Source organism: Chionomys nivalis, chromosome 1 (genome assembly GCF_950005125.1).
Source record: "Chionomys nivalis chromosome 1, mChiNiv1.1, whole genome shotgun sequence".
Lineage (NCBI taxonomy): Eukaryota > Metazoa > Chordata > Mammalia > Rodentia > Cricetidae > Chionomys > Chionomys nivalis.
The window spans coordinates 4,026,507-4,040,338 of record NC_080086.1 but is presented as its reverse complement, the minus strand read 5'-3'; the positions used below and the strand labels follow the sequence as shown (position 1 = coordinate 4,040,338).

At 46.2% G+C, this 13,832-nt stretch overlaps 1 protein-coding gene across 2 annotated transcripts in view; it reads right to left on the bottom strand.

Annotated features, from left to right (window-relative positions):
• Itpr2 (inositol 1,4,5-trisphosphate receptor type 2) overlaps positions 1-13,832 on the bottom strand; it is a 398,346-nt gene that overhangs the window by 276,013 nt on the left and 108,501 nt on the right. For both annotated transcript variants that reach the window (XM_057792035.1, XM_057792044.1), the window contains 5 exons: positions 12,949-13,048; positions 12,320-12,480; positions 7,861-8,002; positions 6,113-6,274; positions 728-900 (listed from right to left, as the gene is read on the bottom strand). In XM_057792035.1, the coding sequence (XP_057648018.1) occupies positions 728-900; positions 6,113-6,274; positions 7,861-8,002; positions 12,320-12,480; positions 12,949-13,048 (738 nt within the window). The remainder of the gene's footprint in view (positions 1-727; positions 901-6,112; positions 6,275-7,860; positions 8,003-12,319; positions 12,481-12,948; positions 13,049-13,832) is intronic.

The following is a 13,832-nucleotide window of genomic DNA, read 5'->3' as shown; positions in this document are numbered from 1 at the left end:
ATGTCAGTCTAGGGCTGGGGTGCAGAACAGCAGGCAATCCCTTTCCTAGCATGTGTGAGCCTTGGGTTAGATTCCCCAGCACCACAGAGACGCGGAAACAATGTCTCTCAAGGACTCTGATGGAATGTGAAGCAGAACTGTTTACCACACACTGTTGTCACAGACATAACTGCATCGCCTGCCCGTCAAGAGTCAGTGCTGAACAGATGCTTAACTTTTGTTGACGGGGGGGGGGGGCGGGGGGGAGATGACTTGTTAACCAACAATCTTTAAGAGGTGGGTCTTAGTTAAGGTGTGACTTCGCTGGGACCCAGGTAAAAACGTGTGCACCTCCATGTGTACTCTCTGTGCCTTCTCCCCACGGGACATTGCTGTGCTTGGACTTCTCCTTTCCTGTTTCATGAGTTTTCCACTTATAATAAGTAAAATACAATAATTACATCCTTAGCTAGCCTGGTACTTTCTATATTTTGTTGTTGTTGGTTTTGGATTTTGTTTTGTTTATTGAGACAGGGTTTCTCTGTAACTTTGGTGGCTGTCCTGGAACTCACTCTGTAGACAAGACTGGCCTCAAACTCACAGAGATTCACCTGTCTATGCCTCCTCGGTGCTGGGATTAAAAGCCCAGAGATGCTCAACTTTTTGAACTTAAAATAAAATTTAAAAATCTCTCCCATCCTCGCCAGTGCAGAGCTGGGCTGGGGCCCCACCATCCCCTAGAGCAGACCTGGGCTCCCGGTTCCTCCTGAGCAGGCTGACAAAGGTCTCGATCTCTTTGGCTGTGATGTGTTTCTCCAGTAGTTTGCGGTTGTTGTGTAACAGGGCTGTGATCGTATCTTCTGCCAAAATGTCGTAGCCAATCTGGGACTGCATAACGCAGAAGTTCTTAGCGATATATTCCTGTGGAGAGGGAGAGACATCAGGGAAAGGTATCCAAGTCACACAATCCAACCTGTAACCAAAGGCTGGGGGGGGTGGAGCTTTGTGGGAGATCGCTTGCCTGGCTTGTGTGAAGTTCAAGGTTCCATCCTCAGTAATGAAAATAACTAATTTATTAAAAGCTATGTCATTCATCATTCTTTTTTTTAATGAGTACTGACACTCTTGTAAGTGAGAAAAACAAATCTAAATTTTTTACGCCATGGCTTAGAATTTCACCAGGCTCAAGGGGCCCTCTGACTCTTACCAGAAGTTAGAATAATCAATTCTGGGAAAAGATAATTTCTAACAAGTATGTGACTGGCTGATACTCAGTCCTGAAGCCTGAGATGGGTGTGGCCATCTGAATGTGTGAAAGCGCATCTGTTTGTTTGTTTGCTCCCTTTGCTTCTCTGTGTCATCTCCACAGAGACCTTTCCCGTGGACAGCCACGTTCACAGCTTCCCACAGAGACCTTTCCCATGGACATCCACGTTCACGGCTTCCCACAGAGACCTTTCCCGTGGACAGCCACATTCACGGCTTCCCACAGAGACCTTTCCAGTGAACAGCCACGTTCACGGTTCCCACAGAGAAGCAAAGGGAGCAAACATGCAAACAGATGCGCTTTCACATGTGAGTGGGTAAATGAAGCAGAGCGGAGACCAGAGGCAACAGCAGAGCAGAGAGGCTGAAGAGAAAGGACATGGATGCAAGGATGAAGAGGATGTAAGGACAGCAGCCATGTGAACAAGAGGCATGCCAAGCAACCGAGTGGCACCTGCAACGGTCCTGTGTGTGGTAGGGGAAACCGCAGACACCAGGCACATACATGGTGCACATACACACAGGCAGGGGAAACACCTATAACATAAAATAAATAATTTTTAATTGTATAGGAGAGAGTCAGCTTGATTAAGTGATAATTTCTTTGTTTTGTTTTGTTTTTTAAAAAAAAAGAGTCCTTGTGAGTTGCAGCAAAGGCCAAAATGTTATTCTAACAGTGAGAGAGAGAGAGAGAGAGAGAGAGAGAGAGAGAGAGAGAGAGAGAGAGAGAGAGGGAGAGAGAGAGAGAAAGCGCTATGGGGAGGCTCAACTATACACTATTCATTCTGTTCCCTGTTCTTTTCTTTTTTAATATCTGTTATTTGTGTGTGAATGTGCACCACGTGCATGCAGTACTCACAGACACCAGAAGAGGGCATCAGACATCCTGGAACTGGAGTTAGAGGCAGTTGGGAGCCCCTGTGTGGGTGCTGGGAACTGAACCCAGACCCTCAGGAAGAGAAGTCAGTGCTACTGAGCCACCTCCAGCCCTGCTCCTCGTCCTTTATCTAACCCCCTATGTCCCAAACCACGCTCCCTTGTTTTTACACTCTGTGTGTCGACCACAAATCCACAGAACCTTAGAGCTAAGGAATGTAATTCCTTCAGCGAGCAAACGTTTTCTATTCTTGGGGGTTTCTCCTTGGGAAAGCACCTCTGTGTCGATGATGAGATAATTTTATTGATTAGAAAGCGGTTTTTGCCTTGAGCAAAATTTACCAGAATGTACCTAGTTCTTGAAAATAATATTGGTTGCACAAATCTAATTATAATCTAGGAATCATTTTTTTGTGGTCTTTGGAATGATGTCTTGCAAATGGGTGGTCAATTAACTAAAGTAAAAGTCCTCTGCTGTGTGTCACTTTAAAGCTGTGTATTGATTTACACACTTTTATGGCCATCAGAACCATACTCCGGGGTGAGTAAGCTTCCGAGATGCTGATGAATAATTAAATGAAATTAGAGGTGCTATCGAGTTCTCTAAATAATAATAAACCCAAGCACAACATTAAAGACCTGGGTTGGCGCTAACTCACACATGAACTCTTGATTTAATGTTTAAATGCAGGTGGAGACAATGGAAAATTAGATAACCAAGGCAAAAACTAAACCTTTTCTCCCTACATTTTAAAATCTTTTCCCATAAATCACCAGAAAGCTATCTATAGTAGCTAGAGCAGTGGCTTGCTGCGGCTCACTTCAATGGATACAGTTCACTGTGGTTAGGAAGCCAGGGCAGATGGCACTCAGCCAGGAGTGGGGACATTGGTGCTGGGATCATGTTCTCCTTTTCCTTTAGTCCTGGGCCCAGCCCACAGAACAGTGCTGCCCACTGCTGTAGGAAATCCTACAGCCGCCCATGGGGCGTGGCCTCTTATATTATTTATGCCAATGTAAAGCATGCATCTGGCCTCTTTTCCAGCTGTGAGATTCAGTTGTTGTTCTCTGATCCAGCAGAGGATATTGATTGGTGAGTCTACTCCTAAATAAATAACCGTCTATTATTCTCAGTTTTGAGCTAGTGTGGGATTTCTCTTAAGCCCACATTCAAGGTCTTCCATTTTCGGTTAAAGACCTGTCTGTGTGTTCAGGTCACAGGCAGCTGCACGGCTACTGCGTGCTCATGAATGCAGCATTGTGTCATGTCCTGAAGACAGCATTTCACAGGGCTCCCACCCCGGCCTCCAGCTCCCACAGTCTTCCCACTAACTCTTCTGAAATGGTTCCGGGGTCTCTGGGGATGCTAGAGGTGTCCCATCTGAGCAAATGCAAACTTACTTAATTCAACAGAAAAAAAAAAAAAAGAAGAAGTTCCAGCCATGGCTTATGAGAAGGGGAGGAGAGGGGAGGGGAGAGGGGAGGAGAGCACAAGAGAGAAGGAGATTGACAGCAGTGGCACACTGCAAGGAATCTAGAGACCGCATGAACACCTACCCAGCGGGTGATTATGTGTGTGTTCAAATGTGTTTGCTTGACAGGAAGATGGGTGTTTTCAGGACGGACCGCAATCCAGTACCCTGAACACCTGGTTCCAGATATGAGCAAACCACTGTCTTATGCGACCATTACCACAGAGCCACCTGCTGCCAGGCCTTCCTTGCCTCGATATCCTCAAGTGGGGAGGAGTGAAACCCACCAGCTGCATCTCAGCTGTCGGGCGCTGTCCAGGATGCTCCAGTGCCTCATCCCCAATGCCTAAAGTTTGTCTTAGCCTTCTGGATCTATTCCTTCCGGCGGAGACACGAAGGACCCTGTCTACACTGCCATCTTACTGGAATGTGGTGAAACTGGCAGTATGGCCCCAGCGGCAGCATTTCAAGCAGAAAGTACGAGGTTCGTCACCAGGATGGCATTGGAGGTGTCTATTATATTGTATATTATGTGGCATGCATCTAAATACATGATACGTTTAAGGTCCTGTTAAAACTGTCAGTTTGCTCCTGTTCCTTGACATATTATTTACTGTCTAGCTAATCTGTTTTAAATATTTTTTTTTTTTTGGACCTCTCTTAATCTCGAAGCTGAATTAACACATTCTTCCTTAAGGAGAAAAAAAAAATCTTGTCTTGCCAAAATACTTCCAGGTTCTCGGAGATGACTCGGAATCTGGGTTTACCCACTGGATTCATTCTTACAACTGTAGTCTGGCATCTGAGGCTATAGCCAAGCCGCAGTGCCCACCTGGTGCCAAGTTTGTTTCCCAATACCAGAAAAAGAAAAACAAAACACACACAAAAAATATAAGTTTGAGTGCCTCACCCAGCTCCTCGGTCTCCGTTCCTTATCTTAACTCGGTGCTATTTAAACTGAGTTGATTTGTTAAAACTGCCAAGCTTGAAACAAAATAAGTGCAAGCTGGGTGTTGCTCCCTCACCTCAACCTCCTCCATCCTGATCCGTAGCCTTGAGCTCTGAGTCTCGGCCCCGCCTCCCAGCCCTCTCTCAGGACATACCACCTTGTGAACTAAACTCAGCAATTAAAGACTCATGCCTTTAATTCCAGAACTCAGGAGGCAGAGGCAGGCAGATCTCTGAGTTTGAGGTTAGCCTGGTCTATACAGTGAGTTCCAGGACCACCAGGGCTACACAGAGAAACCCTGTCTCAAAAAAACAAACAAACAAACAAACAAACAAAAAACACCAGTAATACATAGATGCTCCTACTAGATAAGAAATACATGAAGAAAAAAATTGCCATGTGATCAATACATGAATAAATTTATGTCAAACATTTGCATTATTGAACCTAATGTGAAATATTACAGATTTTTAAAGGTTATCTATATTTTGTGTGTATGCATTTTGTCTGCAGGTATGTATGTACACCCATGTGCCTGCCGTGCCAGCAGAGGCCAGAAGGGGACATTGGATCCCCTGGGACTGGAGTTACAGCCAGACATGAGCAGCCCTGTGAGTGCTGAGAATTGAACCCAGGTCCTCTGGAAGAGAAGCCAGTGCTCTTAACCACAGAGACATCTCTCCAGACTCAATTACATATTTTTTGGACAGAGTGAGACTTGAAATAAATTTCACTAGCAGATTACAGCTTTGGGCTACAAGCCACATGAGCCACCCCTGGCTCCATAGCTGAGGCTGCTCCACGGCCGAGGCTGCTCCACCGCCGAGGCTGCCCTAGGACCAAAGCGACCTTTCCAGTACCTTTCTTTTGTTCTACCCCGTTGCATAGGCACGAGCGGCTGAACACTCGGTCCCCAGAAGGGGGCGGAGTTGTGGGAGGCTGAGTCTTCAGGTAGAGCCTCCCTTGGAGGAAGTGAGTCACTGGGGGCGGACCTTGCGGCTTTATAATCCAACTTCCTGTTTGTTCTCCCTTCCTGTGCTGCCAAGAGGCAAGGAGTCGCCTTGTGCTTTCCCCTCCAGGGTAGTCTGAACACCTTCAAACTGTGGCTCCAAACAAGCCCTCTCTCTCTTGAGCTTCTTGTCAGGAATTTGGACCCAGGGAAGAAAAGTAACCAATCTGATTACCCTATGTACCTCAAATGCCTGCTCCCATACAGTCATGTAGACGGCTCCCCAGTCCCTGAGCACCGCAGTCCTCTGCCCCCCTCCTGTCCCTCCTCTCAGTCCCTTCTCCTGCTTCAGGTGCCTGGTGGATCTTTGCCACAGACAATATCTTAGTAGGTGCACATAGAGCAAAGCACAAGAAAAGACCAGGGTACCATGCTCAGCAGGCGCCAGGATCGTGCACAGATATACAGCATCCCCACCTGTAAGTCCTAGCTCCTAACAGTCCTTAGAGGTGGCCCTCTGAGCTGCCCACATAAAGCCTGTCCTTGCAAAGTCCGGTTTCCGCCTCCCCGGTCTGCACTTGACCGGCACCCAACACCTCCAGCGCTGGGCTCCGGACCCACCTGGTTCTTCCTGTAGTCCTGCTGCGAATGCCGCAGCACGCGATAGCAGAGGCGCAGCACGTACTTGTAGGGCGCGTAGCGCTGGTCGCCCAGGTCCTCCAGCCTCAGCATGGAGCCCTCGCCCGCCTTCTCCTTGAAAGGCGCCTTAAGGATCCCGAACACCTAGAAGGATAAGAAGATCCTCCTGTTCTGATCCACTCACGTGCATGCTTTGCCACCTATTTGCGTTTTTAACAAATAACGAGGACTTAAAAGTACTACAGAAATATGTGAGTGGATTAGTGCAAAGGTGGAAGGTACTTAGTGGTCGTTAGTCCTGAAAAATAAATACCACACTGTCAAACCAAACACCTACGGCTTTGTACCCAAAGTTAACAAGTCTGCTACATCAATGACATGACTAATTTTATTTAGAAATTGTATTTCATTAAGATGGAAAATACAAAGGTATTTGTAACAAGCTACAAATAAATTAAAATATATTTCTATATGCTTTTATTATTCTGTTTTTTTTTTTTCTGGAACTTTCCCAAATCAAAATAATGTTAAAAAAAAAAGTTTACTTTTTACCTGAAACTTATATCAGGTAATGGCTTCCAAATGTCACTCTTACCTCATTTTAGGCAAAAGGAAAAAACTCCAAACACATATGCACCTAATGGCAGAGATTCTAAATACATAAGTCTTTTCTGAGAGCGTTCATCCCCTGTTCACAGAATCAAGATCAGTGGCCACAAGAATGAAAGCATCAACAATTGAAGAGTTAACAAGGAAGCAATCAGGGAGACTCCTAGCCCCTCCTAGCCCCGTATCCCCATCCCCATTCCCAGGCAGCCATCAGGCTAAGTTCTCAGTGGAGGAACAGGAGATGAAGGCCAGCCATGAGCGGAGAGCAATGAGCACAGCGCTCAGATCTCTCTCCATTCTCTCCAGCCTGGGATCTCCACCCAGGGGATGGGCCAACCTTAGTTAATGAGTCTTCCTGCATCAACTAACCCTAATCAGGACCATCCCTTACAGGTGCTCATCTCCCAGTGATTCTGGAGCCATCCAGTTGCAGCTAACACAACCATCGCCAGACGCTAACACTAACCATCAGTGGAAACTAACAATAACCATAACCAGATGCTAACACAAACATCAACAAATGCTAACACAACCATTACCTGAAGCTAACACAACCATTACCTGAAGCTAACACTAACCATCACCAGACATTAACACTTACCATCATCGGAAGCTAACACTAACCATCACCAGAAGCTAACACTAACCATCACCAGACGCTAACACTAACCATCACCGGAAGCTAACACTAACCATCACTGGGAACTAACATTAACCATCACCAGACGCTAACACTAACCATCACTAGACGCTACCACTAACCATCACAATAAGCTAACACTAACCATCACTGGAAGCTAACACTAACCATCACCAGACGCTAACACTGACCATCACCAGAAGCTAACACTGTCTTGAGGCAGACTTGAAACAAACTCTATGAGCCATCTAGGAAGTGGATCCCCTCCCAGTCCACTCTTGAGATGACAGTGGCCTTACCTAAGCCTTGACCATTCCTCTGAGAATGCCCCTGAGCAAAAACACCGCACAGACCCCACTCTTACATTTAAAACTCACAAAAACTAAAATGAGTGTCGAGGTGTCATTTGTTACGCAGCAATTATGACTGATACTGTAGCTCAGAACATAAAATGTGCAGACCTGGTTCATGAGCAACTCACCTGTGCCAGGATGTTCTGTTCCCTCATGAGTTTCTGCCGTTCCCGGTTTGGCTTGGTGATGACCACATCCAGAACGTCCTGTCCATTGTTAGTCACGTCGGCCACAAAGAAGATGAGGTCTTCCAACAGCTTCGTGACAAACCTATCGCAAAGGAAAGATTGTGACAATTTGGGACTATTAAAAATTAAATCTGAGAACTGAAACACGAAGGAAGTTAAACTATTTTTAAGAAAACATATTTCATTAACAAAATGTAATATCTAATGCAATTGCTGCTTAATTTTGACAGTATTTCCTCCCACGTCTTCAATTCCAACACTAATCAAATATTATAAATGGTTATTAAACAAAATCCTGTAAGTCTCGAGAACAAATGGGTCATGAGCCTCAAAATGAGAATTCTTGTCCCTTGGAGTTCATAAAATATGACAGTGTGGTTCTTTGGGGCTTTTGTGTGCTCAGAGAAGTTTCTTTTTGCAACAGGTGGAGACTCTTACAGAGATCCACAACAGGCAGAAATACAGAGACTCAGGCCGGTGTCTAATTAATATGTCTGTGTGCATCCCCTGCATCTAAGTCTCACAAAGCCATGGAAGAGGAGATGGGAAGGTTGTAAACACCAGAAGAGGGGACATCTGCTGTAAGTGTCTTTTATGTCTTAGGTTTTGATGGAGCATCACCGTATAGCGCCCAACTGTATAGAGGCGCCCCTGGTGAGCATGAGGCTGATAGCCAAAGACACCAAGCTTCTTCTCCATCAAGACAATGTTCTTGGGCTGGAGAGGTGGCTCAGTGGTTAAAAGCATTGGCTGTTCTCCCAAAAGACCTACACGTTCAGTTCCCAGCACCCACATGGCATCTCACAACCATCTGTGACTCCAGCTCCAGGGGATCTGATGCCCTCTTCTGGCCTCCTTGGGCTAAACAGTCATATATGTGTGTATAGATATATATACATATGTATGTGTGTATATATGTGTGTGTTTATGTATATATCCGTATATATAATAAAATAAAATAAGAAAAACTAATGTTAACTTGTTTACTCATATGCCAAGAAAAACAACAACAACAACAAAACTACCTGCTGATTGCTGTCAGCTAAACTCAAACTTCTGTTCAATTCTATACTGGCTGATTATTGGCCTATAACTCATGCAATCTTACTAATTTTCTTTTAATAAGTGATTCTCTCTGTGATTTAGTTTAAAGTAATTCCTCCAGATTCAACCCTTCTACTCTGGACGGAGGGTGGGGCTCATGAGACTGAGAAAGTAAACAAAACCTCACATGTCTGGGAAGCTGAAACCTGCAAGACTCACAAGATTGCTGCCAGGACTCTAGGACTGTGGGGGATGCTAAGGGGAGAGACTATGGTGGAGAGCCGGGCGTGGATCTGCCTACAGGGAGCTCCCTGCTCAGCGGCCATGAGTCATCATCCCTGCTGGGGTAGCTCTCAGTGATGTAGCTGCCTCTTGAGTCAACCACGCTCCTGTAAGTCACCCCTCACCCATATTCCAATTATTAGCTCTCCTTGTGAGACACGGCTGGCAACATCACTTGGTCTGACATAGGTTCCCTATCTGAGGTGCGTAGCTGTCTGCTCACATGCCCCTGAGAAAAGCCAGGCAACAGATTTCCTGTCAGATTTAGCAAAGTTAGGTAAGATACAGATTATGTATTTTAAAGGACACACATCTGAAAATATAAAAGGCCACATGGTTCAAGAACAAAGTAAGACTAACTCAACAAAGAGTAAGGACAATGTAGCAGTGTTGGAAGGATGTGGGAGAAGCCAAACTGTAGCCGCAAAAACATTCATGGAGAAGGGTCCCCCTTGCAGAAAGCCTCAAGAATCCAGAACCCTTGTGGTCTGCAGAAAGTCAGGAAGCACACGGATGGGGCTGTCTCACCTATGGTCACAAGGACTCACAAGCCTTCAACAGCACCCCTCAGTGTGGACTGGTGGAGAGGAGTCAGGGGAGGCCATGCCAGCAGGTAGGAAATGAATGAGCACAGAGAGAAAGGCAGGAAGGCAGTAATGTTCCACCCACGGAAAGCCCTCATAATTAAATTCCAAAACACACAGAAAAGTGCCATCATGCTAAAAATCAGAAGACTGATTCATCGTTAATGAGATCCAAGTAACAACGCCATTCCTAAGTGACATTTAAATGAGTGTGTCGCCAGTCCTCAGCAGACAGAGAAATGACTTGCCACAAATTAATATATATGTATTATATGTATTATAATATACAATTTAAAATAAAATAGTAGATACAAATGAAGAGTAGATGGATAGGCAAAGAACCAGCAGATATCTGAGAAATAAAAAGTTCAGGTTATAAGAAAAAATAGCAATTATAAGATAGTATCAAAAGGATACAGACAATAGCACACGGAGCTTTATCAAAGCAGATTATAAAAGAGAAGCTAACGAGTTCAAGGCTACATAGAGAGTCCAAAGACACCCTGAGCTATACGAGACCTGGTCTCACTAAAAGAAAGGGAGGGAGGAATGGAGAAAATATCAGACAGAAAAAAGGAGGAGGGAGGGAAGGAAGGAGTTAAAGAGGAAGAGAAGGCAGGCAGGGGAGGAAGAAAGGGAAGAAGGAAGAGAAGAATGAAGGAAAAAAGGAGGGTGCACCATAATTTACATGAAGTGTTGATAAGAACCTCCGTGCAGCTCTGTTTGTTGCATAAAGACATGTAAGGTGCTGGGTTTGAAAGCAAGTGCAGAACAGCCTCGGGCTGGCTGGACAAACTCTGTGCTATCGCCTCATGTTCCCAGGCCTAGCAGCATGAAGATGTCGGCACCATGGCCCTTGCCTTTGCAGCTACCCAGAGCGCAGTCTGCATGACCAGCACCTGTCCCACATCAGGAGCTCAGTCTCACTGAGTTAGCTGCATCTGTGAACAGTTACGACAGCAGACCCTCTGTGGACAAAGCAGGTCCCTCGGAAGTGCAGCATGGTACAGAGACTGCAAGAAGAGTATGCAGAGCCTTCTCAGGCTCCAGGTAGCAGTTGACACCTCATGGCCCCTCCCTCCCCATGACACACGTACTCCTAATACTGTTTCTTTGGTGTGGTCATATAGACTACAAACAGAAAATTCAAATGAAAACATCTAAGACTGAGGACGCTAAAGCCGACACAGGAGCTGCACCCCCAGAGTCCCTTCCTGAGGTGACTAAAGGAAAACATGGGGGTGGATTAAGATTCCGTGTGTGATTTATCTGGGAGCTAGGTGGCGGGCCTCCCAAAAGAGCAAAGAACAAGGAGTAAAAAGTATCAACTCCATTTGCCATTCCAGGCTGGGCTGTTTGGCAGTGGATCTTCACACAAGGGCTGGAGGCCAGAGCTCCAATGCACACAGCCAGAGACTCGCAAATGGCTCCTTGTTCTGTCTGCAGCAGATCAGGAGGAGAAAAAAGAAGCATGTCTTTGCTCTAAGGTCCTGAGGTCACCCGACAGCCAAATCACATGACTAGACCCCCCACTTACTATTATGTAATTTTACCCAGCTGGAGCTTAACCTCCACTTCCTTTAGGTAAGATGAGAGCAGTTACTGCCGGGCTATATGAGGGCCGAGGGCACCGAGTGGAGACAGTGGTTTCTAGCCACCAATAGCCTTCTTTCTCTCATATATTCATAAATAAATTAATAATCAAGGATCCAGTTTCTGTGAGTGACACAAACAGAGAGCTCACTTTTTATGATATTACATGTTTGATCAGTCTGTGGTATCAGAGCTGAGAAATGTGTCATGAGTTCAGAAAATATAAAACTCTACATCTAAACACCAAATTGAGTATGGCCCTGTGAATCCTTTAAAAAGCTCTCAAAAACAGTGCAGAGAGAAACTGAAATCATCTACTTTCAAGCCAAGATAAAATGGAAAAAGTAAGTATCCCAGCACACATTTACAGGTTTATTTTTTATTTTTATTTATATGTGTGTGTATCTGTATGTATATATGTGCACGTGCGTGCAGTGCTCACGGAGACCAGAGGAGGGCGCCAGCTCCCTCGGAACTAGAGGTACAGGTAGTTATGAGCCATGCGATGTGGATGCTGGCAGGTACTTCCTAGTGTGCCAACATAAGAAGCCAGGCTGCTGCTATGGAGAATGTTCCAAATGCTCTGTTAGAATCACCTGGTTCACTGTAAGAACTGACCAACATGTGAGTGTGTGTGTGTGTGCGTGTGTATGTGCACACGCACACACACGTGTGGCTGTTGCTGCTGTTTAGGAGTGTAGATGACTTATTAGTTTTGAGGGATCCTCTCATGTAGCCCAGGCTGGCCTTGAGCTTGCTATGAAGCTGAGGATGACCCTGAGCTCCTGATCCCCCAGCCTCCACCTCCTGGGTGCTGGAGTCGCAAACCTGCACCCCAACACCTAGGCCAACCGTTAGCTCTTACTGACTCCTCGTCACCTGGGAACCTCACTCACCGCCTCTCATTCTGAGTGATGCTGCCGTTCTCCAGCTTCTTAACTGTGGTTGCCAGCACTTTGTTGGCGTCGTTGGCAAAGTCCAAGTCTCGGACCTCAGACAGCGGGACACACACGATGGCAAAGGCTTCTTTGTCCTCCTTGGTCTGGCAGGTTCCAATCTGCAATACGCGTTTCCATTAAACAGCCGCACGGTCTCCAGAGACCGTGTCCTCAGGACTAAAGAACACTGGGTGGGTGCGGATGAGACAGGGAGACTCCAGAAAACATCCGTCACAGCCAAAGGCTTCAGGGGCAAGATGGCTTTCCATGTCCACTTCCTGCCCTATTCTTGAGGAACCCCCAAATGGTGTTTCTTTCCCATACCATCCCTCTGTCTCAAATACTTCCAATAAGGAAAGATGCCCCTTGAATCCTCGTGTCTTGCTGATGTCTGTACCTCACCCTCCTGAGCCACAGCCCTGCTGCAGCCACCCAGGTTAGAGATCTAAGCCACTGACAGACGTTCAGTCCCACGAAATCAGCGCAACCAGTCCTAACGCCCAGAAAGATGGACTGTCCATCACGCTCAGCTGTGTGAGCACAGCAGCTGATGGACAAGCCAACCCCCTCCCCGCGCGCACACTTACCTTCAGCATGACAGGCCTCTCTTCCTCTGTGTCTATGGGGATGCTGGTGCTCGTGACCCACGTGTTGGTGCATAAATGCCTTAATCGCACATAGGAGTTCCTAAAAAGCAAATGATATAAAAAACATAGAGGGCTGGCAAGAGGGCTCAGAGGACAAAGGGGCTTGCTACCCAGCAATGAGGATCTGGGTTCAATCCCCAGAACCTACTGATGATGGAAGGCAAGAACTAACTCTACAAAGCTGTCCTCTGACATACACACACAGACAATAATATTTTTAATTAGCATATTGGTATATTCAGCAGATCCATGTGTGATATGAACATTAAATGTCATAGACTAGTAACTGTCTAGGGATCTGTCTGGAATAAGAATTAATTCTTATATTCAGGCTGCTCTGGTGCACACAGCTTCACTTTCTGGGCCTAGGGTTCATAGGTCATCAGGGTCACCAGGAATCTTGTCAAAATGCAAATTCTAAGACCTCTAGTCCACTCTGGGGCATGGTCAGCAGCAAGTGGTTTATCCTGTCCCCAGACAGCTACTAACCTAAATGTACCTACAGCCTGTGGTGGTCTGAAAGAAAATGGTCCCCAAAGGGAGGGGCACTATTAGGAGGTGTGGCCTTTTGGAATAGGTGTGGTCTTATTGGAGGAAGTGTGTCGCTGTGGGGGCGGGCTATGGGGTCTTTTCTCAAGTTTCACTCGGGGTGGCAGTCAGTCGACTTCCTGTTGACTCTGAGTCAAGATATAGGACCCTCAGCTCCACACCACATCTGCCTGCATGTGCCATGCTCCCCCCTCCATCATGATAAGGGACTGAAACTCTGAGACTGTAAGTGAGCCCCCCAGTTAAATGTTGTCCTTATAAGAGTCGCCATGGTC